Source organism: Felis catus, chromosome B2 (assembly GCF_018350175.1).
Source record: "Felis catus isolate Fca126 chromosome B2, F.catus_Fca126_mat1.0, whole genome shotgun sequence".
Lineage (NCBI taxonomy): Eukaryota > Metazoa > Chordata > Mammalia > Carnivora > Felidae > Felis > Felis catus.
Genome location: NC_058372.1, coordinates 79,488,397 through 79,515,493, shown reverse-complemented (window position 1 = coordinate 79,515,493; position 27,097 = coordinate 79,488,397). Strand labels below are relative to the sequence as shown.

The 27,097-nt window shown below is 38.7% G+C and overlaps 1 protein-coding gene and 1 long non-coding RNA gene across 13 annotated transcripts in view; one reads left to right on the top strand and one right to left on the bottom strand.

Annotated features, from left to right (window-relative positions):
• LOC102900645 overlaps positions 1-1,976 on the bottom strand; it is a 47,071-nt gene extending 45,095 nt beyond the window's left edge. For all 11 annotated transcript variants that reach the window (XR_006597998.1, XR_006598000.1, XR_002157264.2 and 8 more), the window contains exon 1: positions 1,856-1,976. This is a non-coding gene — a long non-coding RNA (uncharacterized LOC102900645). The remainder of the gene's footprint in view (positions 1-1,855) is intronic.
• A 1,124-nt stretch (positions 1,977-3,100) lies between these two features.
• RNGTT (RNA guanylyltransferase and 5'-phosphatase) overlaps positions 3,101-27,097 on the top strand; it is a 312,630-nt gene continuing 288,633 nt past the window's right edge. The window contains exons 1-4 of one of the 2 annotated variants that reach the window (XM_011282466.4): positions 3,101-3,393; positions 12,382-12,491; positions 18,079-18,182; positions 18,279-18,367. In XM_011282466.4, coding sequence (XP_011280768.1) covers positions 3,330-3,393; positions 12,382-12,491; positions 18,079-18,182; positions 18,279-18,367 — 367 coding nt within the window. In that variant the 5' untranslated portion in view covers positions 3,101-3,329. Of the gene's footprint in view, positions 3,394-10,587; positions 11,037-12,381; positions 12,492-18,078; positions 18,183-18,278; positions 18,368-27,097 lie in introns of those variants that run through there. The other variant, XM_045057829.1, reaches the window with a different exon arrangement.

Sequence of the window (27,097 nt, the reverse complement as noted above, 5' to 3'; positions counted from 1 at the left end):
GATACTTCTCCAGAGGCTTTGGAAAAAGGGTGGCCCTGTTAGCCTTGATTTCAAACACCTTGATTTTTGAACGTCTAGCCTCCAGTACTGTGAGAGAATCAATTCCTGTTGTTTTAAGCCCCCCAGTTTGTGATGCTTTGTCAGTGGAAGAGTCCTCTGTTGGAAGATGAACCTCTGGGTCTAAGGGCATTTTCTGGGGATGGAATCCCACCTCAGGAACAGGGATGGTAAATCCCTGGGCAGTGAGGATTATGGAGATGCTGGCAGCTACTTGAATTAATGCTTACCACCTGAAGAAATACCTAATACTGCCTTTGAAGATCTCAGTGCTCTTACAGCAAACAGTGATTTAGTACTAATGGCTGAATATCTGAGTTCTTTAGAACAGACTTTTGGGCACTAAAACCCTAAGAGTGTGCCAGGTAAATTTCCCTTTAAAAGGGATTGGGAAAAGTTGTCTGCATTTATACTAAGGTTAGGGACTTTGGTCCACAGGACACTGGCTTCAAGAGCTTTAGATCCAGAAAGCATGGGTTGCAACAAGGGCAGATCCAAGTTTTTAGGGTCCTTGTATCAGTTTCCTGGAGCTGTTACAAAAGAGTACCCAAAGCTGAGTGGCTTAAAACAACAAATGATTGCTGCACAGTTTTGGAGGCTAGAAGTCTGAAACCGAGTTGTAGGCAGGGTCATGCCCTCTCTGACAGCCCCAGAGGAGAATCTTTCCTTGCCTCTAGCTTTTGGTATGTGCTGGCCATCTTTGGTATTCCTTGGCTTATAGATGCATTCCTGTAGTCACATGGCTGTCTTCTCCCTGTGTCTTCACATCATCTTCCCCTCTGTGTAAGCCTGTCTTCAAGTCCAGATTTCTCCTTATCCTAAGATGCCAGTCCCACTGAATTAGGGCCCACTCTAATGACCAAATTTTAACTTGGTTACCTCTGTAAAGATCCTATGTCCAAAAAAGTTCAAATTCCGAGGGACTAAGGGTTAGGACTTCAACATATCTATTTGCTTGCCCACAATTAAACTAATAACAGGCCTGAACTTAAAGTTAAAAACATAAAATTACTAACACCTTATTAGGCTTGGAGGGAGATTGTGCAAATAAGAAGCTCCACAGTACATCCTCTTTTGGCTTACAACATTAGAGTAGCTGTTGGCAGCTATGAATCTGACTGCAAAGAAGTCGCGTTGTACCCACTCCTATCAACTTACCTGGGCCTGTGCAGGCAAGCAAGAGAGAGAGAGAGGCTACTTATTGTTCTGCTTCTGAACTTATGCCCTCGAGGAAGATGTGAAGCTTAGAGGGGAGAAACTGGCTGTGAAAAGTGTGGGTCTGTTGTCTGAAGATCGCTCTTTTTTGTACATGACCCTAAATGCCAGTCAGTGACTTCATTTGGTGCTCAGCAGTGGAACAGAGTTTTGAGTTTGTTTTCCTTGGCCCCATATCCTGAGCTTAGAACCTCAACCTCTATGTGAGATGTGACTCATGTTCCTTCTTTGCTCCAAGCTTAGCCCACCATGATCTCCTTCTGAATTTCTTCTATGTACTGTAGCTGGTAAAGTACAGGCAGGAGGTGGAGGTGGTGGTGGTGGTGGTGGTGGTGGTGGTGGTGGTGGGGGTCACCAGAATGAGGAAGGAAGCCGAGCATATGTGATACCAACTTAGTCCCTGCCAGCGAGGGAAAACGGGAATTGATAAAAAAAAAACCAAAAACCAAAAACCAAGAACACACAAAACAACGACTATCACTCGTTGACATTTTGCCAACTTCTGGGAAGCCAGATAGGAGCACCCTTACACACATGTCAGAATAAACCGAAAAGTGAGATATTCTCCCAAGATTAGGCTCACCTTTTCCATCCGTAGAGATTTGGAGGATCAAACACTTCACCACTCTGGGCATGGTATGCAGAAAATTGGGCACTATTTAGGCCGACTTCTGGTATGTAAGGAAACTGGATCTTGTCCTGTCAGAAGAGGTGTGATACACTCACAAAAGGGTCAGTAGTTGTAAGGTGGACCTTACAGGGTTTCAAGGTAGACCAGGAGTGTTACCTAACTCAGGCTCTCAGAGAGATAGCCATTGGCCCCTCTTTCTTTATGGGGGAATTCTGAATCTTACTGAGAGAGTCCAGGCATTCAGGGGCTGAGCTGCCTCCCAAATTTCCCACTGACTCTTTAAAATATACCCCCCATCCGACCTCACAACCTTGCAGTTCAAATACAGCATTGTTTAAAACCAAACTGCTACATTATAATTAATTTCCCCTTATCCAGCTTTACGTTTAATACTTTACTCTGGTAACTACAGGTCTTATTACAGGACCGAGTTTATAAAATGCTTCCAATCACCCCTGCTTAACTCGAAGGGTAAGACCGTTTGTTTGGTAAGGCAAGGAACACCGCCAGTTGGTGGGTATTCCGGCCGGCACTTCCTGCCTTTGACAATTATACACAAGTTAGTAACTTTGAGACATGCCCCCCCCCCCCCCCGACACTCCCAAATACGCGGAAACTTTTCTTCGGAAATGTAAACAAAACTCTCGAAAAATGCTTTGGGATTAATTTTAGATACTTCATGGATCCTTAGAAGTACACCTCCCCAAATTCTTCTTTTCTGGCATTCGAATTTCTCGCCCTTATAATTTCTCTAAGGCTTGTTCCCCTGAACAGCATCAGGGAGAACTTCCCAAATTCCAGATCAAACCCAGATCCCGCCAGGACGTCAAGCTTGGCAGAATAAAGGGCGATCAGGCTTTAGATGTGTAACAGTGGTGGGAAGGACCCTTTTACCAGTAAAATACATGCCTTTGGGGAAGCTGCGGATCAGTCTACGCGTGAAAGAGGCTTGGCTTCCCTACATTTTCGGGGAGGTATAGGCTGTCTAGGTGGGAAAAAATACGTGTCATTCTGCAGGGACCGGTACAATGCCACCTGCGCTTGCGCAAAGCTGCCCAAAGAGCGCGCCGGAATCTCGGCGGGGCGGGGCGACGTCAGAAGCGTCCCTTCCATTCGCCAAGGCTTTAACTCTTTCCCGTCCCTCTACGGAGCTTCTCGGTCTTCCCCTCTGACCTCGGAAAGAAGTGGGTGGGGCCTTTGGGGGCGGAAGTAGCGCTGCATTGTGGGCTCGCTTAGAGCGGTGGAGTTGATCCTGAATGAAAGTGGCGCGCCGCCGCTGACGTTTCCCGGGTAGAAGCTGCTGGGATTTGGACCCCGGCCGGGATCCGGGTGCCTGGGACCCCTAGTGCAGGGCCGATCGCAAGGAGGCGGTGGCGTTGGCGCGGCGAACGTTGGTGGAGGGGGTGGCTCTGCACGGCCCCGAGACATGGCTCATAACAAGATCCCGCCGCGGTGGCTGAACTGTCCGCGGCGCGGCCAGCCTGTGGCAGGTAACCCGGACTGGGAGGGGGAGTGTTCGAATCCCTGCTTACCGGTTGACCCAGGGTTGGGCCGTCTGAGGGGCGCAGCTTTCGGTGGTTCCGTGATTGTTTGTGGTGTTTCAGGACCGAGATGTGCTCTGTCCGATGAAGCTTCGTGGTTGAGTGTTAGGGAAAATGGATTGGAGGGGGGTGGGTCGGTGGGTGGGGGCAAGTGTCACTCACCAGTAAGGCTAACTATTTTATTGCGAACGGGAAGGTAGACCGGAGGTTTGTGTGGCAGGAGCAGAGGACCCAAGAACACAGTGAGCCTTACTTTGAAGCTTAGTCAGAAGTTTGTGAACTGTCCAGTGTTCTCGGGAGGAGAAAGGACAAGTGTCAGTCTTGAGGTGGAGGGCCGAAGAGGAGGGGAAGTTTCCCAGTGGTGAAATGGATCGACCGTGAGACTAGAGTTTGTTTTTTTTTAATGTGAAATTTTGCCTCTTTATTGAGTTTGACGCACAGTAAGCCTTAAATTTAAAGTGCAGTTTGGTAAATATTGACCACACACGTGCACACACTGCACTGAAACACTCATGAAACCATCACCACAATGGAGATAGTGAAGATAACCATCACTTCTGAAAGTTTCCCCCTTTCCCTTGGTGATCCCTTCCTCCTCAGGCAACTTCCTATATACTTTCTGTCACTATAGATTAGTTTGTATTTTCTATAATTTTTAAAAAGAAATGGAAACGTATAATATGTACACTTTTTTGAGGGGGAGGTCTCTGGGTTCTTTCAGCATTATTTTGAGATTTATCCGTGTTTTTGTATGTATATGTGTTCATCCCTTATTGCTGAGTATCCATTGTTATGGATATATCACATTTGTTTATCCATTCACTTGCTGATCCGTCATTTGGGTTGTTTCCAGTTTTTGGCTATTACAAATTAACTTGTATGGTTATTTGTCTGGACATAGGCTTTCATTTCTCTGTGTAAATCTCTGGGACAGGAATGGATCATATGGCAGGTGTATGTTTAACCTTTTAAAAAGATGCCAAAGTCTTAACATGCCAAAGTCATAACATTATACATTCTCACCATCCATGTATGAGAGTTCTCTGCTCCACATCCTCTCCAACACTTGGTATGACCAGTCTTTTTAATTTTACCGACTGTAGGTATTTAGTAATATTGTGGTTTGATGTTGAGTTTCTTGGCAATTCACATATCTTTTGTGAAATGTCCAAGTCTTGTACTGATTTTTTAATTGGGTTTTTATCTTATTGTTGAGCTGTAAATACAAGGCCTTTGTTGGATATATGCTTAAATTTTTTCCCCTCCCATCTGTGGCTTGCCTTTTCATTTTCTTAACAATGTCTTTTGAAGGGTGAAAGATTTATTTTATTTTTTTAATTTATTTTATCATTTTTTTTGCAAGAGTGAGATATTTAAATTTTAACTATTACTGCTTATTCTAGAAGGTATTTTGCAACAAAAATTAAAAGGTTTTGTAGTAAACCATGATTGCTTTTTTTTTTTTTTAACGTTTATTTATTTTTGAGACAGAGAGAGACAGAGCATGAACAGGGGAGGGGCAGAGAGGGAGACACAGAATCTGAAACAGGCTCCAGGCTCTGAGCTGTCAGCACAGAGCCCGATGTGGGGCTTGAACCCATGAACTGTGAGATCATGACCTGAACCAAAGTCGGACGTTTAACCGACTGAGCCACCCAGGCGCCCCCATGATTGCTTATTATGTACATATGTATAGTATATCTGACTAGTTATTTAACATTGTTGGAAGAGATTCTCTTGTCACTTTTTATTCAGGTTCTCCTGAATTTGTCAGCGTTTCTTCACATTTTATGTAAAATCTTGTCAGTAAAGCCATATCCACTGTGGACAAGTGATATTGAAAGATAACCTAAGCAAGTCTTAGAATGAGGAAATGTTTTTCTTTAAAAAAATTTTTTAGTGTTTATTTATTGAGATTCAGAGAGACAGAGCATGAGCAGGGGAGAGGCAGACAGAGAGGGAGACACAGAATCCCAAGCAGGCTCTCGCTCTCAGCTGTCAGCACAGAGCCCAAGGTGGGGCTCGAACTTAGAACCACGAGATCATGACCTGAGCCGAAGTCGGACGCTTAACTGACTGAGCCACCCAGGTGCCCCTTTTTCTTTATGCTCTAACCATTTTTACGTGTATTTGCACTTGAAATGAAAACAGTTTGTATTTTATAATCATTGTACTTATTCAAATGAATTGATCACAATTCTTTATATTTTTCTTCGTAGGTCTTAAATATTCAGTCGTTTTGACTTTTTTCCCATTACCATCTCTAACTTAGTAGTGAATTCTTTTCTGTTTTACATGTGGTTTTCTCTGTGGAGCTATGAAGAAACCTCTAAACTTAGATGCCTGGCTTCTTTTCTAGTTTGGAGCATGTTTCCTGGATTCTTTTATTAGAGTTATCTCCTGCACTGATTTGTGAGAAAAACAAAATCATAAAGAAGTCCTTGCCAAAGTGATTTTTAAAATTTGGAATTAGAAAAACGGTTTAATACCAGAATTTTAGTGTAATCTGGAGGCTGGCAGTGACAGAGATCAGAATACTGACTTACTGTTAGATTAATGGAAGGAATGTGACACTGACTGGAGGTAGTAGCAGCAGGCAAGGCGCTAACTCAGGCAGCTTTATGCCTCTCTGAGAAATAGAGTTGTGTGCCTTTATTTCTCCCTCTACTGGGAACGAAGGGCCAGGAATAAAGCTTTTCTTTATTATTGTATTGGAATATCTTGGCTTCCAAAAATTAGATTCTTAATTATTGTGGCTTGGTGAGATACTAAGCTCACCTATCTGATTAATTGTCCTTGGACAGAACCCCAGGCCTCTGGACAATCAAATTGGATCTTTACTAATAGTAATCAATGCTGCTTTGGTTTGTGATGTTTATTAGAAAGTAAAGTGAATACAATGTACAATTCTTGGTAAGTTTCTCCAAAGTTCCCTCAAAGTTCTGTCTGTATATCCTAGAAGTGTTTATTTTGGAAATGCAAGGTTAGCAATATTTTATAACAGGTAGAGCGAGAAATACTAGCTATATTCTTGTAGTCTTCAGTGAAAAATAAGGAATAATTCACATTCCATTTTCTGCCTCATATTTTCTTCCTCTTATTTTTTTTCTGATTATAAAAATAATCCATGCTTATTGGATAATTCTTTGGTTTTTGGCATATTAGGAAGATGTGTTATGGCTGCTTAAATTTTCTCACTGTAGACATTAGATGCATCTCATTGGTGTTAGATGTTAACGATTTTCCTGAATTAGAAGATGGTACTAATAATATATAATCTGTTTCACTATGAAGTCACCTTCTTTAATTAAACTAGACTTCCAATGAGAGAGAGCTCCAGAAGATAGGGCCAAGTTTTATTTCTGAAGAATCCTTTTTTTCACCTGGTTAGTGATAGATTTCAGGTGAACACTTTGAAGAATGCAAAATTCTCATTTCTTATAGGTAGATCATTCAACATAAAATAACCTTGTACTTGGGGCGCCTGGCTGTCTCAGTTGGAAGAGCACATGACTCTTGATCTTGGGGTTGTGAGTTCGAGCCTCATGTTGGGTATAGAGATTACTTAAAATAAGTAAAACTTAAAAAAATTACTTGGTACTTACTTGTACTTCCTATGTGAAGAACCCACCAGGAACTAACTGTAGGAATGTAATATGAAACAGTCTAGTGATAGGGATGGTGGCTTTGGAGTCATATTACTTAGCAAATATTTGAGAGTCTACTTTCTGCTTGTCCTTGGGGCTAGGGAGATGATTTAGACATAGTTCCTTACCTTAAAGAGTACATAATCTCATGGGAATAGAAAATCATTTTAAGATAGTTATGTTGTAACAAGTACGATCACAACTTATAGAATATAATGGAATATCAGAGGTGATAAGCCTAATTCTTTATTCGAGGTTGGGGAAGAGGTGATGAGGAAGAAGAAGGGGATTATGGAAGGCTTCCTGGAGGAGGTGATTCATGAATTATCTTGGATAAATAGAAGTTTGCTAGATGGATAATTGGGGGGTATTTTTTTTTTTTTTTGGAAAGGCTTTAGGATAGGATGATGATAGGAGAGATCTCAGACTGAAAGTGAAGATATGAGGTTGGAGAGTATGAGCCAGATGCTAATAGGGTGTGATAAGGAATTTTAATATTTATATGCTTTTAAATTGCACTGGCAAACTATTGCAGTTTTTAAAGCACTGGAATGAGGTGATTTGACATCAATTTTAAGAAGCTTACTGTTTTTTTTTTTTTTAAAGTAAGCTCCATGCCAATGTGAGCCTTGAACTCATAACCCCAAGATCAGGAGTCACGTGCTCTGTGGACTGAGCCAGGCAGGCGCCCTAAAAAGCTTGCTTTGGGGGTGCCTGGGTGGCTCAGTTGGTTAAGTGTCTGACTCTTGATTTCGGCTCAGGTTATGATCTCATGGTTTGTGGGTTTGAGTGCCGCTGTCAGCATAGAGCCTGCTTGGGATTCTCTCTCTTTCTCTGTCTCTCTCTGTCTCTCTCTCTCTCTCTGTCTCTCCCCCAATCACACTCTCTTTTTCTGTCAAAATAAATAAATAAACTAATAAACTAATAAATTAAAAAAAAAAAACTTGTCAAAGCTAAAAAAAAAAAAAAAGCTTGCTTTGAATAGGGATACCTTGGTGGCTCAGTCCGTAGAACATGTGACTCTTGATCTCCAGGTCGTGAGTTTGAGCCCCACATTGGGTGTAGAGTTTACTTGGAAAAAAAAAATTTACTTTGATTGCTCTATGCTTAATGAAGTGAAAGAGATAAAAATGGAAGTAGGGAGACTAGTTAGGAATTTGTTGTGATAGTCCAGGTGAAAGACAATGGTGATGGTTTAAAAGTAGAGTTGAAGAGTGGTAGGCTGATTTGAGAGATGTTAAAGAGGGAAAATGGACAGAACTTGGATATAGAATGAGGGAAAGAGTTAAAAATGAGTCCTAAGTTCCTGGCTTATGCAGTAGGATGATTGGTATCATTGGGGCTTATTGGGGAGAAGTGGGTTGGAAGAGGTATTCTTTTTAGAAAAAAAATTTTTTTTAAATGTTTATTTATTTTTGAGAGAGACAGAGACAGAATGCGAGTGGGTTAGGGGCAGAAAGAGATGGAGACACAGAAGCAGAAGCAGACTCCAGGCACTGAGCTGTCAGCACAGAGACCGACGTGGGGCTCGAACTCACGAGCTGTGAGATCATGACCTGAGCTGAAGTCAGACGGTCAACCGACTGAGCCACCCAGGTGCCCCTGGAAGAGGTATTCTTAAGGTGCTGATTACTCAGGAAGAGATGTTGAGTATACAGTTGGATATATAGTTTGGAATTCAAACAAGTTTGAGTTGGAGATACACATTTAACAATCATCAAATAAAGACAATATTTAAAGACATGGTAGTTGATTAATCAGAATAAGTAATGCTAGTTTCTTTAGCAGACAACTTCCCAAATTCAGAGGTTTCAATCAAAACATGTTTATTTCTCATTCATATCTCAATGCATTGTCTGTCAGCTTAGCTTTTGTAGGTAATTCTCCATGTGGTGAACCTCTGGGCTCTTTACATCTTGTGCTGCCATCCTTTTAAATGTGCAACCTCTAAGGTTGTCATAGAAGGGGAAGAGCAGGAATGAGTGATCTCTCGGGGGGTTTTGTGGCCAGCCTTGGTAGTATGTTTAATCCCTGCTGATGTCCCACTGGCTAGAATCCAGTCATGTGGACCTAACCTAACGACAAGAGAAGCTGAGAAATGTAGTCTTTCCATGTGCCCTGGAAGAGGAAAATAAAAAATTTGGTCAACAGATAGCATTGTTTCTGCCATGGCAGTGGATAAGACCTTCTAGAGAGAATAGAGAAAATGGAGAAGGTCTAGGACAGAATCCACAGAAATCCAGAATTTTGAAGTCTGGTAGAGGAAAAAAGAGAGAATGTAGGAATTGAGAAGGAGTAGCCAGAAATTGGGGATGGTGTAATCCAACCATGGATTGCCATGGAAGCCAAGAGAATTTTTTGAGAAGGAAGGAGTTGTCAAATATATGAGATGCTGCTGAGATGCTAAGATACTGGAAAAGTTGGTAACAACATGGAGGGGAGGAAGAGTTGATTCATGGTCCTTGGGGAGGGAACACAGAAGGGAATCCAGAGCAGAGGGGAGGGGATTGCCTTTAATGGGGGAAGGATGGGAGATGAAAGAGAAGATGAACTGAGATACAGAAAGGTTTGTAGATTAACCGCAAAGGTGAGACAAGTTTTTGTCTGATGGTGGAGAGGCATTGTTGAATAGTTAACATCTGTATCACCTGAGTTTGAATCCCTCTTTTTCCCCATTTATTAGAATAAAGTGTGACATTTGGGCAAGTTAATCTCTCTTGCTTTGATTTTCTCACTTGTAAAATGGGGATCATAACAGCACTTACTTTTTTGTTAGGAGTAAATGAATTTGTGTAAAATGTTTTAAATGGTGCTTGATATGTGGTGAGCACGCAAAGTTAGCTTATATTATTATTTCTGTTTCTTTTTACCTTTTCACGGAGGTGTAGCATAAAGCTGTCAGTTGAAAAGGGGATGGGGAAGCTTGCTATATTTTATGAATGAGGAATATGTGAAATATTTGTCACGGAAGGTGGTGGCGTGTGGTAGGATCGCCTTTGAGATTGGTGATTATGGTTGATGGTGTCAGCTATCTGCTGTGCTGTGAGATTTTCTCTGGGAGCCCTGAGCTGCACAGGTGTAGGGCCAAAGAAGTCAGGTGGTTGAGTTTGTTGAGGTCTGGGTTTTTCTCAGGTGAGTGTGGTCGAGTGATGCGGGAGGAGGAAGGAGGTTAAGGGTGTTTAGAAGGGACTGATTATGATGATCAGCTGTGGACTCTGACGTTGATAAGAAGTGAAGCCTGGAGGAGCTGATGGAAACAGGATCAGACTTCTGAGACAGCAGTGAGGAGGAGAGAGGGTCTAATGGGATGAATCTTCTAACATATCATATTATTTCCTTATTTGTTATGTTTCTTGTTTATAGTTCATTTTTTTCCCCAATAGAATACAAGCTCTGTGAGGGCAGGGATTTCTATCTGTTTTTTTTTTTTTTTTTCTTTTCACTAATGTATTGCATGTACCTAGAACAATGCCTGGTACATAATAAGTACTTATTAACTATTTGTTAAATAAGCTAAATAAAGTATAAGAATTTAGATGAGATGATGGTAGAGGTGGTGAGAAGTGAAAAGTGATCAGATTCTGGATATATTTTGAAGATAGATCCGAGAGGATTTGCTGATGGATTGGACATGGGGTATGAGAAAAAGAGAAGGGTCAAGGATAACTCTAAACGGTTTGGCCTGAGCTACTAAAAAAATAATGTTAACCATTTGCTGAGATGGGGAAGACCATGAGAGGAGCAGCTTTTGGAGTTGGAATATTGAGAACTCAGGTTTGGAAATGAGGTCTGAGACATATTTTGACATCAAGTGGAGATTAAGTCAGGTAGGCAGTTTGATATCTGAGCCTAGAGTTCAGGGAGAGGTTTGGACTGGAGATACACATTGTTAAGTCAGCAGCACGTTGATGGCTTTTAAAGCTGTGAGACCAGATGAGACACCAGGTGAGTGAATGTCGATAGAAAGGTATGAGGACAGAGCTCTGGGACAAAACATTGAGGGGTCAGGGAGTTAGGGGGAGCTAGTAAAGGAGGTTGAGAAGTAGAGGCCAGAGATATAGGAGGAAAACCAGAAATATGTAGTATCCTGAAAGCCAAGTGAAAACGTGATTCAAGAATTAAAAATTAAATTGAATTTAAAAAGTGGTCTTGAATTGAACAGTGACCAGTTCTTTGAGAACTGAGAATTGACAATTGGATTTTGCAGTGTAGAAGTTATTGGTGATCTTGAGTAGTTTTGTAGAAAATAAAAATTTTAAAAATTATGTTTTTATGAGATTTAGGTTAAAACCTCTGAACAGATGTTAAGATTTTATTGAGGTTATTTTAGGTAGATATTTATTCTTATGGATATTGTGTTTTAAGATATAAATCAGTTAAAATAATTGATTTTAAAATTGATTATGAGGTGGCTACTTTTATGCTTATACTATGATTCAGGAAAAAAAAGGTCAAAGAGGTCAGTTAGTCTTGCTGAAATTATGATCACTGATAATAGTTGTTTGAAAGGTGATTTTGGTTGATATGCTTGTCAGCATGATCCCTATGCTGGAATGCAGGATAAAGTGCATAAGATGGAGAAGGTTCATAGTAAAAAAGTAAAATTAAGAATTTTAAAGAACTGATTTAATTCACTCCATTATCAATTTTTCTGTATTATCTTTAAGAACTTTAAGGCAGTAACTTTTTAATGTAGTAGTTTAAAACCTTAGTCTTTTTTAAAAAAACTATTACCCAATGCTTTTTAATTTTTTATTATTTTTACTTTAAAAAATTTTATTAATCAGCTATAGTTGACATAGAATGTTATATTAGTTTCAGGTGTACGACAGTAATTGGACAATTCTGTACATTATCCAGTGCTTACCATGATGTGTCGTTACCTTCTGTCACCATACAGTGTTGTAACGATATTATTGACTCTATTTCCTATGCTGTTCATTTCATCCCTGTGACTTATTTTATTAGTGAAAGTTTGTACTCCTTAAGCCCCTTCACCTATTTTGTCCATACTCCCTGCACCCCACCCTGTTCCCCAAACTTAAGAGTCTTTTTGGAAGTTCCATTCACTGGTAATTATTCTTTTGCTATTATATTTGATTGTCAATTTCTGGAATTTATGTAAAAATTCTAAGGTGGTACTTTTAAAAGGTGTAGTTTAGATTGAGAATACTTCATGAACAGTTCTATTTAAAACATATTAAGAAAGTGATTTGAGAATTGCTAATTATAGTTTCAACTTGAAACATTTTCTTTAATGAAAATTGTTACCCATCTTAATGTTGTTTAGGAAGATTCTTACCTCTGAAGACAATGTTAGGACCAAGATATGATAGTCAAGTTGCTGAAGAAAATCGGTTCCATCCCAGTATGCTCTCAAATTATCTAAAGAGTCTGAAGGTAAGAAACAAAACATTTTTGATATTGATTTAGTATACTTTATTCCTTTCTTGTTCTTCAGTGGCTTTAAAAAGACCTTTTTATTTTGAAATAATTCATTGACTAAAAGGAAGTTGCAAAACTTGTACATAGAGTTCTGTCAATCCTCCTCCCAGCTTTTCCCAATGGTGACCTCTTATATTATTGTAGTACAATATTAAAAGCAGGAAATTGACCTTTGTACATTACAGTATTTTTGAATAGATTACAGATCTTATTTAGTTTTTACCAGTTTTTACGTGCATTCATTTGTGTGTATGTGTGTATAGTTCTCTGTGGTTTCATCTCCACGAAGGAACTCCCTCTGCCACCCCGTTATAGTCAGACTCCTCCCCTCCCATCCCTGTACACTGAAAACTGCTAATCTGTTTTCCATCTCTGTAGTTTTGTCATTTTGAGAATGTTGTATAAATGGAATAAAACAGTATATGGCCTTCTGGGATTTGCTTTTTTCACTAAGTGTAATGCCCTGGAAGTCCATCCAAGTTTCAACAAAAAGTTTGTTCCTTTTAAAAACATTCCATGCTCATGGATTGGAAGAAGAAATATTGTAAAAATGTTGATACTACCCAAAGCAGTCTACACATTCAGTGCAATCCCAATCAAAATTATACCAGCATTCTTCTCAGAGCTGGAACGAACAACCCTAAAATTTGTATGGAACCACAAAAGACCCCAAATAGCCAAAGTAATATTGAAAAAGAAAACCAAAGCGAGAGGCATCACAATCCCAGACTTTAGCCTCTGCTACAAATCTGTAATCATCAAGACAGTGTTGTATTTGCACAAAAACAGACACCTAGGCCAGTGGAATAGAATAGAGAACCCAGAATTGGACCCACAAATGTATGGCCAACTAATCTTTGACAAAGCAGGAAAGAGTATCCAATAGAAAAAAGACAGTCTCTTTAGCAAATGGTGCTGGGAGAACTGGACAGCAACATGCAGAATAATGAAACTGGACCACTTTCTTACACCATGCACAAAAATAAACTCAAAATGGATGAAAGACCTAAATGTGATGGGAAGCCATCAAAATCCTGGAGTAGAAACCAGGAACAACCTCTTTGACCTCAACCGCAGCAACTTCTTATTTGACGTTTCTGAAGGCGGGGGAAATAAAAGCAAAAATGAACTATTGGGACCTCCTCAAGGTAAAAACCTTCTGCACTGCAAAGGAAACAGTCAACAAAACTAAAAGGCAACTGACGGAAGGGGAGAAGATATTTGCAGATGACCTATTGGATAAAGGGATAGTATTCAAAATCTATAAAGTACTTAACAAACTCAACACCCGAAAAACAATCCATTGAAGAAATGGGCAGAAGACATGAATAGACACTTTTCCATAGAAGACATTCAGATGGCAAACAGACACATGAAAAGATGCTTAACATCACTCATTATCATGGAAATACAAATCAAAACCACATTGAGGGGCTCCTGGGTGGTTCAGTTGGTTAAGTGTCCGACTTTCGCTCAGGTCATGATCTCACGGTTCATGAGTTCAAGCCCTAAGTCAGACTCTGTGCTCACAGCTGGGAGCCTGGAGCCTGCTTCAGATTCTGTCTTCCTGTCTCTCTGCCTCCGAATGAATAAACATTTAGAGAAAACAACAACAAAAAAACTACGTTGAGATACCACCTCACACTGGTCAAAGTGGCTAAAATTAACAACTCAGGAAACAACAGATGTTGGCACGGATGTGGAGAAACGGGAACCTTCTTGCACTGTTGGTGAGAATGCAAACTGATGTAGCTGCTCTGGAAAACAGTGTGGAGGTTCCTCAAAAAAATTAAAAATAGAATTACCCTGTGACCTAGCAATAGCACTGCTAGGAATTTATCCAAAATATACAGGAGTGCTGATTCATAGGGGTGCACATGTACCCCAATGTTTACAGCGGCGCTATCAACAATAGCCAAATTATGGAAAGAGCACAAATATCCATCAACTGATGAATGGGTAAAGAAGATGTGGTTTTATATATACGATGGAATACTACCTGGCAATGAGAAAGAATGAAATCTTGCCATTTGCAATAGCATGGATGGAACTGGAGGGTATTATGCTAAGTGAAATAAGTCAGTCAGAGAAAGATAAGATATGTTATCATTCATATGTGGAATTTGAGAAGCTTAACAGAGGACCATGGGGGAAGGGAAGGGGAAAAAATAGTTTCAAACTGAGAGGGAGGCAAACCATAAGAGACTCTTAAATACAGAGAACAAACTGAGGGTTGCTGAAGGGGGAGGTAGGTGGGGGTAGGGGGAGGTAAGTGGGTGATGGGCATTAAGGAGGGCATTTGTTGGGATGAGCACTGTCTGTTGTATGTAAGTGATGAATCATGGGAATTTGCACTGTATACACTGTATGTTAGTTAACTTGACAATAAATTATATATAAAAAAAGTTTGTTCCTTTTTATTGTTGAGTAGTAGTCAGTTGTATGGATGTATCATCAGGTTTATTTAACTCCTCTCACATTGAGTGGTTAAATAACCATTTAACCAATTTGAATTATTTCCAGGTGTGGGGTATTGCACATAAAGCTCTTGTGAACATTCATGCACAGGTGTTTGTGTGAACAGTAGTTTTTGTTTTCCTGGAATACTCAAGAGTATGATTGCTGAGTGCATGGCTAGTTTTACAATAAGTGCCAAACTATTTTTCTAAATGAAACATTATAATTTTTACATTATTCGGACATAATGCTGATTAGTTTCCTAGGACTTCTGTAACAAATTACCACAAACTGGGTGGTTTAAAACATTTATTCTCTCACAGTTCTGGACACCAGAAATTCTAAATCAAGGTGTTGCAAAGTTTTGCTCCTTCTGGAGGCTTGGAGGGAGAATCTTTTCCGTCCTTTTCTCCTAGCTTCTCGTGATTGCCTGTGATCCTTGGCATTCCTTAGCGTGAGCTCTGTGGGTTGTCTCTCTTGTTACCATTCTTCCTGTGTGTGTCTGTCCAAATTTCTGTCTTTTAAAGACACCCTAATCCAGTATGACCACATCTTAACTTGAGTGTATTTGTAATGATCCTATAGCCCTGTTTCCAAATAAGGTCACCTTCACAGGTTCTAGGAGTTAGGACTTGGACATATCTTTTCAGGGGACATAATTCAGCCTTTAATACTAATCTTTGTACTCTTCCATTCTAGTACATTCAGCAAATATTAGTACCCATTATGTGCAAGTCTTTTTTTTTTTTTTTGTATGTTTATTTGAGAAAGAGAGAGAGGATTCAAAGCAGGTGCTGTGCTGACAGCAGAGAGCCTGATGTGGGGCTCAAACTCAAGAAACTGAGATCATGAACTGAACTGAAGATGGTTAACCGACTGAGCTACCCAGGTGCCCTGCATTATGTGCAAGGCTTCTATCATGAGTTAGAAAAATTGCCATTTAGATTTGAAAACCTCTTATCCCTTTTCTTGGTGTAGTTTTCTTGAGTCTTTATATGTTAATGTTTTTTTTATTTTAGCTTGTAAACTTTTAATTTTTATTTTCATTATCAGTAATCATATTGAAAATTATAGTTTGAGTTTAGAAGCCACATAGCCTGGCTTTGATTTCCAGTTTGCCCCTTACAACTTTGTGGGCACGTTATGTATCTCTTCCTGTTTTCAGTTTCCTCATCTGTAAATAAAGTAATAAAATTCGTGCATAGAAAGCATGTAGAATAGTGTTTGGCACGGAGGAAGGACTTCATTTAAATCTCACAAGAATTCTATGAGATAGATACTGTTAATATGCTTACTTCATGGATTGGGATTATTATGAAAAATAAATATGTATATGTAATATATGTATGTATGTATCTGTATGCAAACAGATTCACACACAAATATGTTATCCACACAGACATATCACATACACACATGTACATATATATGGGGTTCTGGGCAATTAAGTCCTATAGTACAGTTTCTCAGTTTCCCTGGCTAAACTATTCCTGTGTATTTAGAAAACTCATATTTTCTTGCTTATCACCACTTTTCATCCATTTGTTATTTTGGACCTGTAGACACACAACACGGGTTCTAATTCTCACTCACTGAGCAGCTGTATTAATAAGCTCTAAATGTTTGTGTTTGACAATACATGTTCTCTGAAGGAATTAAGATCACTGCAGAAGGTATGTGGGAAGAGTAGTAGGCCCAGGTGGGGCAGATTGTAGAAATTGCCATCAAAAATACACTTCTATAAGTAAGAGCTCATCTGATGGGTAGACCTATCTCTCATCTGCATTTGAACTAAGGAATCTGGAGACATCAGTGGAGTACATTATAGTAGCTAATATTTTAGAAACACAGTTTTGTCAGTTTTGTTGTAGATGAAATATAAACGTTTTTGCCATTTTTTTGCTCTCTAATAATGGAGTCAAATTATGTATTCCTGTGTCCTTTAGGCACATCCAATAATAGGTACTCAATAAAAGCAATAGCAATGAAAGTGAGAAAAATCACGGTTTAAGAAGTATGGATTATTTCTCTTGCCATTCTTCCCAGAGAGTATATACTTCAGAATGAGGTGGAAGATGTATGAATGAACTCTTCTTTTACTTGGCTCAGTTCAGGTGTGCATTTCTTTTCAAAAAAAATTTTTTTTAACATTTATTCATTTTTGAGAGTGAGAGAGACAGAGCATGAGCAGGGGATGGGCAGAGAGAGAGGGAGACACAGGATTAGAAGCAGGCTCCAGGCTCTGAGCTGTTAGCACAGAGCCCGACGCAGGGCTCAGACCCACGGATCTCAAGATCATGACCTGAGCTGAAGCCACCTAGGCGCTCCTCAGGTGTGCATTTCTTAGTGAGACTATTTTACTAGTCTGAATGTGATTCTAGTTGTTAATTATTTTTTAAACCAGTTGGCCCCTGATCATAAGCCAACTTAGTGCTGAACAGAAGAAATAATGATTTTTGTTCCAATGCAGGAAGAAAAACTGCTGAGAGATGGGATTAAGTCTTCAGTGAATTGCACAATTATGGCCATGAACCCTGTTCTTCATTGATTATTTAAGGGATTTACAAGAGAATTTTGACTGTACACACTTTTTGCCTTATCTAGTACTCACTTTAGCATTTAACTACCTAGCATGTGACATTGTGATAGCTGCTTGGAATGCTGGGTTGATGTGTGCCTGCAGCTTGAGTGGGGTACCTTTTAGATGGAGGCCTTTCCTGTTTTATCATCTTGTCTAATAAATCATAGGTGGAGTGGGAGATGCAGAAAATGATATCCACGTTAGTTTTTTTTTTTTTTTTAGGTAGACTTTTATGATGTTGAAATGGAGTAGGTTTTGTTTATGTTCTTGTTCCATCGTTAGTTTGGGGGTTAATTTATTTCATTTAGTGCCTACTAAGTTCTAGTGCCTTGAATAAGACTTAAGTGAGTGATGCTTTTGTTGTCAGTAGTTCGTTGGCAGAACTAAAATCTCCCTCAATATAGATGGATGAAACTGGAGTATTGCCATATAGTCAGTTTGTTTTGGAACAAATTCAGTTACTAGTAAATCTGCCCTTTTTCTTTTCTTTTCTTTTTTTTTAAGGTTAAAATGGGCTTGTTAGTGGACCTGACAAACACTTCAAGGTTCTATGACAGAAATGACATAGAAAAAGAAGGAATCAAATATATAAAACTTCAGTGTAAAGGGTAAGTCATGTATTAAATTTGTATAATATTGAAACCTTTTGCTGAAATTTCAATTTCTTCTTTTTCAAAAAAAAAAAAATGTTTCCATATTACTAGACATGGTGAGTGCCCTACAACTGAGAATACCGAGACATTTATTCGTCTGTGTGAGCGGTTTAATGAAAGAAACCCACCTGAACTTATAGGTATGTTTGGCTTTACCACTGTTTGAATATTTTATTTTGTGATTGAGTTTCCATTTTCTTTTTTGCAGGTGAGGTGATTTGGAAGTTTTTTTGTTTTCTTTTTTAAGTAATCGCAAGGAAGTATTTATTAAAGTAATAGACTAACTTTTGTAAACTATGAAATACATTTTTGTAATTTTTATATTTTTCAAGATAAAACCCTAAGTGCCCCTCTTCGGGTATACTATTGGGAAAGTTTCCCTTAAACACTACATAGTTGCTTTTTATAAGATTGCATTTTATACTGTGTATTGTGAAACTTTCTTTTCCCATTCAGTATTGTATTTCTGAGACTAATCCATGATGATGTATGTAATTGCGGTTCATTTTTGCTGCCGTATAACATGCCATCATGAATACACTACCATTTATCCATTCTGTTGATGGACAGTCATTTCAGCAGATATTTATTGTTTGCTACTCTTTGCAAGATGTAGGCTCTTGGAACATATTAGTGAAGAAAAGGAAGTCTCTACTCTTCTGGAGCTTATATTTTAGTGTGGGGGGGTGGAAAAGGGGAGGAGAGGTGGAAGGCAGGCAATAAACAAATGTATTAAGTAAGAAAAAAAAAGACAGTTACTTAAAATGACATTTGGTTTATTTCAGTTTTTCTCCCCCCCTGTTTTAAACAGTACTACTAGGAATGGCTTCTAGAATTTTTAAGCTTTGATTTTTAGCTTTGAATCTTTGTTCTTTCTGGTATTTATATTGTCATATGGTCTGAATTGATCTAATTTAAATATTTTCTGTATAACCAATTCTTTGTTTTAGCACAGCTTATTGAATAATTTTATCTCCTGATATCTAAATGCCATAAATTAACTTTGTATATGTTCTATTGGAAAATTTTTCCAATTCATTTGCCTTTTAATTTTCAAGTAATATTTTAAAACTTTTTTGTTGTTAATATATTTTCTTTTGCGATTTCTCCTTTTTGAAGTCGTAAGCAGCTAGTAGTTTCTCTATTCAGGGTATTAACTGAAAAACTATTAGGACTGGTAAGAAAGTTCAGGGGGTATATTTGGACGCAGATAAATAAGAAAGCATCAACTTTCTTGCAAATAAACAGCAAATAGGAAGTAAAATTAGAGGGGCATCCAGGTGGCTCAGTTGGTGAAGGATCTGACGTTGGCTCAGGTCATGATCTCATGGCTCATGAATTCAAGCCCTGCATTGGGCTCTGTCCTCTCAGCGTGGAGCCTGCTTCGCTCCTCTGTCTCCGTCTCTCTCCCTGCCCCTCCCTCGCTTGTGTGTTCTCTTTCTCTCTCAGAAATAAACATTTTTAAAAATAAAATTAGAGAATGGTCTTATTAGCAATAGTGGTTAACATTTATTGAACATTTATTTTCTGCTGGTCACCCTGTAAACCATTTTACATACATTATCTCCTTTTCACAGTAATCCTGTTGAGTAGACATTATTGTCACCTCCATTTTATGATGAGAAACAGGCTTGGAAAGATTACGTGACTTGCTCAAGGTCATTCACACAGCTAGTAATGGTTACAGCTTAGATCATCTCCTAAGCAATCTGAGTTGTAAGTTCACACTCTAAACCACTTCTCTTTTCTGTAATGGAAGTATGAGATACCAAAGAATAAAGTTATTAAGAAGTGTAGGAGGTCTTTATGAAGGAAATATACCTGGATATTAAAAGACCTGAAGAAATAGACATTTGTCTCCGCTAATTCCAATTTTTAATGTAATTCTAATCCCAGAGAGACTTTGGAAGAATTACTATGAATTTTTTCTGTTTGTAAAATTTACTGTTGCCATGGAAGACAACATACATTGAGCATGGAGAAAACTTGTTTGGCAAATCAAACAGGCAATATTATGAGCAAGAAAATTTTGAGAAACAAAAGTAATGAGGGGATTGTCCTTACCAGTTATTAAAGCATAGGGTAAAGCAGTGTAACTACAGAAGTTCCCTGGTGGTAGAGGAGATTTTTTTTTTTTTTTTTTTAGCGTTTATGTATTTTTGAGACAGAGACAAGGCATGAACGGGGGAGGGTCAGAGAGAGGGAGACACAGAATCTGAAACAGGCTCCAGGCTCTGAGCTGTCAGCACCCGACGCGGGGCTCAAACTCACGGACTGCGAGATCATGACCTGGGCCAAAGTTGGCCGCCTAACCGACTGAGCCACCCAGGCGCCCCGAGGAGATGTTTTTTAAATCATAGGGGGAAGGTGTGATTATTCAACAAATGGTGTTGAGAAAATTAGCCCAGTATATAATAACATATATTTTAGGAATTAAATACTTTTAAAAGGACTTGTAAGAAGATAGGAGAAAATACAGGTCAGCATTTATTTATTTCCAGAGTAAGGTAGGATATTCCAAGTATATCATCAAAGGGAGAATCCATAAATATTTTTTTAGGAGTGTGCGTGGACTGTTTGCATCAGAATTACCTGAGGATGTTTATTAGAAATGTTTGTTTAAAAAATAGTTTTAGGGCCTCATCCTGGACCTACATAATCAAAAACTCTGGGGCTGAAGCCTAGGAATCCAGTTGTTCTTTTTTTTTTTTTTTTTAATTCTTGAGAGAGAGAGAGAGAGAGAGAGAGAGAGAGAGAGAGAATGAGCGAGGGAGGGGCAGAGCGAGAGAGGGACACAGAATCTGAAGCAGGCTCCAGGCTCTAAGCTGTCAGTACAGCCTGACTCAAACCTACAAGCCATGAGATCATGACCTGAGCCAAAGTTGGACACTCAACCGACTGAGCCATCCAGGTGCCCCCTAGGTGATTTTTTTAATGCACACTTAAATTTGAGAGCTGCTGTCAAGAATTAAAGTGTGTCATTTATTAGTAATAATAGTAACTGCTGCTATAAATGAATGTTTATTCTTTGCCTGGCAGACATGATGGGAAACTTTAAATGAATGAATGAAGTGAATGAATGTAATCGTTATAACAACTGTGTAGTATGTGGTGGTATCCCCATTTTACAGATAAGGAAACTAATAAGTCTCAGCGAAATTAATTAGCTTGCCCATGGTCACACATCTAGTAAATATTTAAGCCAGGTTTTTAATCCAGTTTTTGACTTCAAAGTTCAAATCTCTAGTTAGTTGCTACCCTGTTTTCTAGATTAACCCATGAAAATGAAAAAGAATTCCTGTACTACCAAACGGAACGGAAACAGAGCAAAAAGATTATTTGATAAGTTTGAAAAAATATTTCAAGCATATGACAGATAAAAAATATGTACAAAGAGATTTTATAATCCAATGGGCAAAAGAGTCATTCTTCAATGGAAAAATATGGAAAACAATTGAAATGCAACTTACAAAAAATGAAATATAAATAGCCAAGAAACATGAAAAAAAATTTTTATTTGTTAACAAAAGCTACAAAACAAAATATACGTTGTTACCGTCTGCTGTTACATTGGCAAAGATTTAAAAAATTTTAATGTCAAGGATTGGATACATTGGATGCACTTATACATGGTTAATTAGAGTGTTTATTGATACTGCTTCCCTGTAGAGACAATTTGGTGGGATTTCTCAAGATCTTTAAAAGCGTTTAGATACTTTTGACTCATCAAGACTACATCTAAGAATTCATTTTAAGGAAGTAGAGATGGACATAAAAATTTATGTGAAAGGAATTTAATCACAGCTTTGTTTTTTTTCTTAACTAAAAAATTTTTTTTATTAATGTTTGTTTGTTTTTGAGAGATAGAGGGACAGCATGAGTTGGGGTGAAGCAGAGAGACAGACACAAAAACCGAAGCAGGCTCCAGGCTCTGGACTGTCAGCCCAGAGTCCCATGCAGGGCTCCTCACTGAACCACCCAGGTGCCCCTTTAATTTTTAAAAAATGTTTTATTTATTTTTGAGAGAGCGTAAACAGGGGAGGGGCAGAGAGAGGGGGGACAGAGAATCTGAAGCAGGCTCTGCGCTGACAGCAGCGAGCCTGATGTGGGGTTTGAGCTCCTGAACTGTGAGATCGTGACCTGAGCTGAAGTTGAATGCCCAACTGACTGAGCCACAGGTTCCTCCATCACAGTTTCATTTGTAATAAAAACTGAGAACAGCTTACATATCTGATAAAAGCAGGCATTTATGTCATACACTATGGAACTGTTATTTAACAGGAGAACAATAACATGGAAATATATGACATACAGTACTGTGATATGTGTGTATATATTTACACATTGACAAAAATATATGTAATGAGTACACATATATACACCTATATTTAGGTGCACAACCAGAAGATATAGCCTAAAAGAGTATTGAGGCTTTTATCTGAGTGACAACTGTTTCTGCATTTGAGAGAAGCTATCATAGGGGTAAATGCTAACTGTACTTAAAGAATTCAAAGGAGGGCAATGTGTTAACATCTGGAAACAGATGTCATAGGTCCAGCAAGATTAACTCTCTCAAGTTTAGGAAAACAAGTTGAACCTTGTAATAAATTATCCATTTGTATTGTTGAGATAATTTTTATATAGTTGATATATTTAAATCAGTTGCAGTCAATATTCTTTTTTGTTTAATGTTTTATTTTAGAGAGCGAGAGTGAGCATGAGAGGGGAGGGGCAGAGAGAGAAAGAGGGAGGGAAGGAGGAAAGGAGGGAGGGAGGGAGGGAGGGAGACCGAGGATCTGAAGTGGGCTGTACTCTGACAGCAGAGAGCCCGATGTGAGGCTCAAATTAACGAACTGGAAGATGGTGATCTGAGCTGAAGTCAGATGCTTAGCCAACTGAACTACATTATTCTTAATGTCTGCATTGCTCCATCCTAGGGCAATGGGAGCCCTTTCAAGTTGGTTTCTGTATTCTTTTGTTATCATCCATTAGTCTTTGATAGTTTCCTTGTTTTCTGGCATGTGATGTTTTCCAGACCTGGAATCAGTTATTTCTCTAAGGAGATTGGTTTCTTTTAGTGGTTCCTATTTAGAACATAGTATTTAGAGATATTCTTGGTGTTAGAGACCATTCCATAATTAAACACATTAACATTTCTGGAGTTAAATGTATGAATATTCTATTGATGCTAAGTGGGAAAAATAGACTATAAGTAATGTCACATCAGTTCAGGTCAGGTTTTGTCTCCAAAATGATTTACCAAAAACCTTAATTTTTTTTTAGAGCTTTTTAATGAAATTAAAGTTACAAATAAGGGATTATGGAACTATAATGCATTTGTTTGCATGTACATATTTGTTTGCATGTACAGAAATAATTCTGACAGTAAGAATTTTGTGGACTGGAGAAATCTAAAAAATCTGTTTTGTGTTAAAAGGGAAACAGTTGATTTCTTAAATGGTTGATTATATATAATAGATACATAATTAATGCCTGTAATTAGGTATTTCCAGTTATAAATATTGTAACAGATTTGTGAATGTGTATTTTCATGAGTAGAATACATTTATTTTGGCCAAAAACTTTTGGTTTAATAAAGATATTTAAGGGGTGTCTGGGTGGCTCAGTCGGTTAAGCGGCCAACTTCGGCTCAGGTCATGATCTTGCGGTCCGTGAGTTCAAGCCCCGCGTCGTGCTCTGTGCTGACAGCTCTGAGCCTGGAGCCTGTTTCAGATTCTGTGTCTCCCTCTCTCTGACCCTCCCCCGTTCATGCTCTGTCTCTCTCTGTCTCAAAAATAAAACGTTAAAAAAAAAAAAGATATTTAAGATGGTACATAGTAAGTTCTTAATAACTGTTTGTTTCTTTTTCCTCTTTGTTGCTCACTTAGATCAGGGTGTTTCAACCTCAGTGCTACTGGCATTTTGGAGTGGATGATTCTTTATTTTGGGAGGCTCTCTTGTGCTTTGTAGTAGGTTTAACAGCATCCCTGGCCTCTACCCACTGGATGCTAGTGGCACCCTACCAGTTGTGACCATTAAAATGTCTCCTGACATTGCCAGATGTCCTCTGGGAAGAAGCACTAATTTAGATTGATCAGATAAATTTTTCGATCTTAAAAATTAATTTATCTGACTAGTGAGATAGAAAGGAAATTGTGTATATTGAAATCAGGCTTTATTTAAAAAGGTAGGTTGCCACTTGCCCTTTATAAGTCACCCCTTTTTTCCTAATTTGTATTTATTTATCCAGGATGTATGTTTCTATTGTTACAGCTCATCTTTCTCTCCTCTTGCTGGGGAGATTGTTTCTTGATTTGATTTTTAAAGAACTGTGGTTTTCCCGTAATACATACGTTAGTGTTAATATTTTTTGACATGTCATATAAATTTATTTCATTGTATTAGCTTACCTAGAAAATGAAAACAAATTTGAATAAGTTGACTTGAAATCGTTAATAGTGAACCAATCTTAAGATATGAACTCTGCTTTACTTGCCACTAGGTGGACCCATTCTCATAATGAACTGAGGAAAACTGAAAAAAAAAAAATTTTTTTTTAACACTGAAGATCTATCATTCTAAACTTGTAGTATACTACTTAATTAATGGAATTTTTTTATATCAAATATATAATCTTCCAAATTTTTCTGTAGAGATTTGCTTTGGTGAAGGTTTTTATAATATTATCTTACTTTAAAACTCAAGTCATTTTGGGGCAAGTCATTTGGGTGGCTCAGTTGGTTAAGCATCTGACTTTGGCTTGGGTCATGATCTCTCAGTTCTTGAGTTTGAGCCCCACATCAGGCTCTGTGCTGACAGCTCAGAGCCTGGAGCTGGCTTCGGATTCTGTCTCTCTCTCTTTCTTTGCCCCTCCCCACTTGTACTCTGTCTCTCTCTGTCTTCAAAAATGAATAAACATGAAAAAAAAGAAGTTGTCAAACTTAAAAAAAAATAAAAACTCAAGTCATTTATTAATGTTTTGAAGTATAATAAGACTAAAACTTTATGTGTTTGCATAACAAAGAATCTTGAATATTAAAAGCCATGGTACTTTTTAAAATTATATTTCATGACTTAATCATGTCATTGCCAATTTTCCTTTCATTTTCTATTCATAAAAATATTTTATGTTGCTAGAGTAAAAATTAGATGCAAAAACAGTGGTTTAGGTGAGAAACAGATTTAAAGTTAGAATATTTTTTGCTTACTTTGGTCTAAAATACGAAGTAGAAAGAAAATGTACATGTTAGGTTAGGTTCATGTTGGGCAGAAAAGTCTGTACAGCTAACTTTGTGTAACTTTTGAAACCCCTTTTTTTTTATTATTATTATTATTTTTTCAACGTTTATTTATTTTTGGGACAGAGAGAGACAGCATGAACGTGCGAGGGGCAGAGAGAGAGGGAGACACAGAATCGGAAACAGGCTCCAGGCTCTGAGCCATCAGCCCAGAGCCTGACGCGGGGCTCGAACTCACGGACCGTGAGATCGTGACCTGGCCAAAGTCGGACGCTTAACCGACTGCGCCACCCAGGCGCCCCCCTTTTTTTTTTTTTTTAACGTTTATTTATTTTTGAGACAGAGAGAGACAGAGCATGAACGGGGGAGGGACAGAGAGAGAGGGAGACAAAGAATCGGAAGCAGGCTCCAGGCTCTGAGCCATCAGCCCAGAGCCCGACGTGGGGCTCGAACTCACAGACTGCGAGATCGTGACCTGAGTTGAAGTTGGACGCTTAACCGACTGAGCCACCCAGGCGCCCCATTGAAATCCCTTTTCTTAAAAAGCAATGGAGATGATGGACTTTGTAGAGTTTCATGATTACAGTCATTTATTTCTAAGGGCTGTCTTTTTCTGTTCAAGGTTGATCTCTGTTTTTAATCCCTTTTCTTCAGAAACTTCATTTCAGTTGTATCTTTGTTAGCTATTATTGTCAACCTCTGTGATTTAAGCAGGTCCTTCTTAGCCTGTAAACATATCTAAGTCTCTAATGTTAAATGATACCTCATCCCCTCAAGAAAACCCTTCTCCTTCCACTTTCCACCTGATTTTTTGAAAGATTGATTTGAATCCATATTTTCCCATTCATGCCATTGCAATGTGGAGTCCCCCCAATGCACTCTTAGTCAAATAGTGATTATTAGTTCTTCTCAGATCTCATTAGTTTTCTTCTCTTATTTTACATACCCATTCTTAGTGATCTTATCTATACCATAGACCCCTTCCATAGTTGACTATTGATTATCGATTATTGGTTTATTGGTTATTCTTTAATCTGTAATTCTAGCCACACCTCTCTGCGAAGCTCTTTGCCATCATTTCCAAATACTTGTAGGTCCCAAAAGGACCTTAAACTCCTCACCACCAGCTGTACTCATTGCCTTGTTCTAACCTAGTCACTGGTACCACTGCCCAATTAGTCACCCACGTCACAAACCAGAGACTCCTTTTACATCTTTTCTCTGTGTTGATTGTCATTCACCCCTCAGATTGGAGGTTCTGCCATTTTTTTTTAAAGCTTTTATTTTTTATTAAAATTTTTTTTAATGTTTATTCATCTTTGAGAGACAGAGAGAGAGACAGAGCATGAGCGGGGAAATGGTAGAGAGAGGGAGTCACAGAATCCAAAGCAGGCTCCAGGCTCTCTCTGAGCTGTCAGCACAGAGCCCAGTGCGGGGCTTGAACTCATGACCTGAGCTGAAGTCAGACACTTAACTGACTGAGCCATCCAGGTGCCCCTGGAGGTTCTGCTTTAAATGTCTCTTCAGTCTACCTTCTCTCATTATCCCCATCACCATGACCCTTGTTGTTTAGACCCTTATCTCTCACATAAATTACTGAGATGGCTTCTTTAGTTTTGTTCTTGCTTTCAT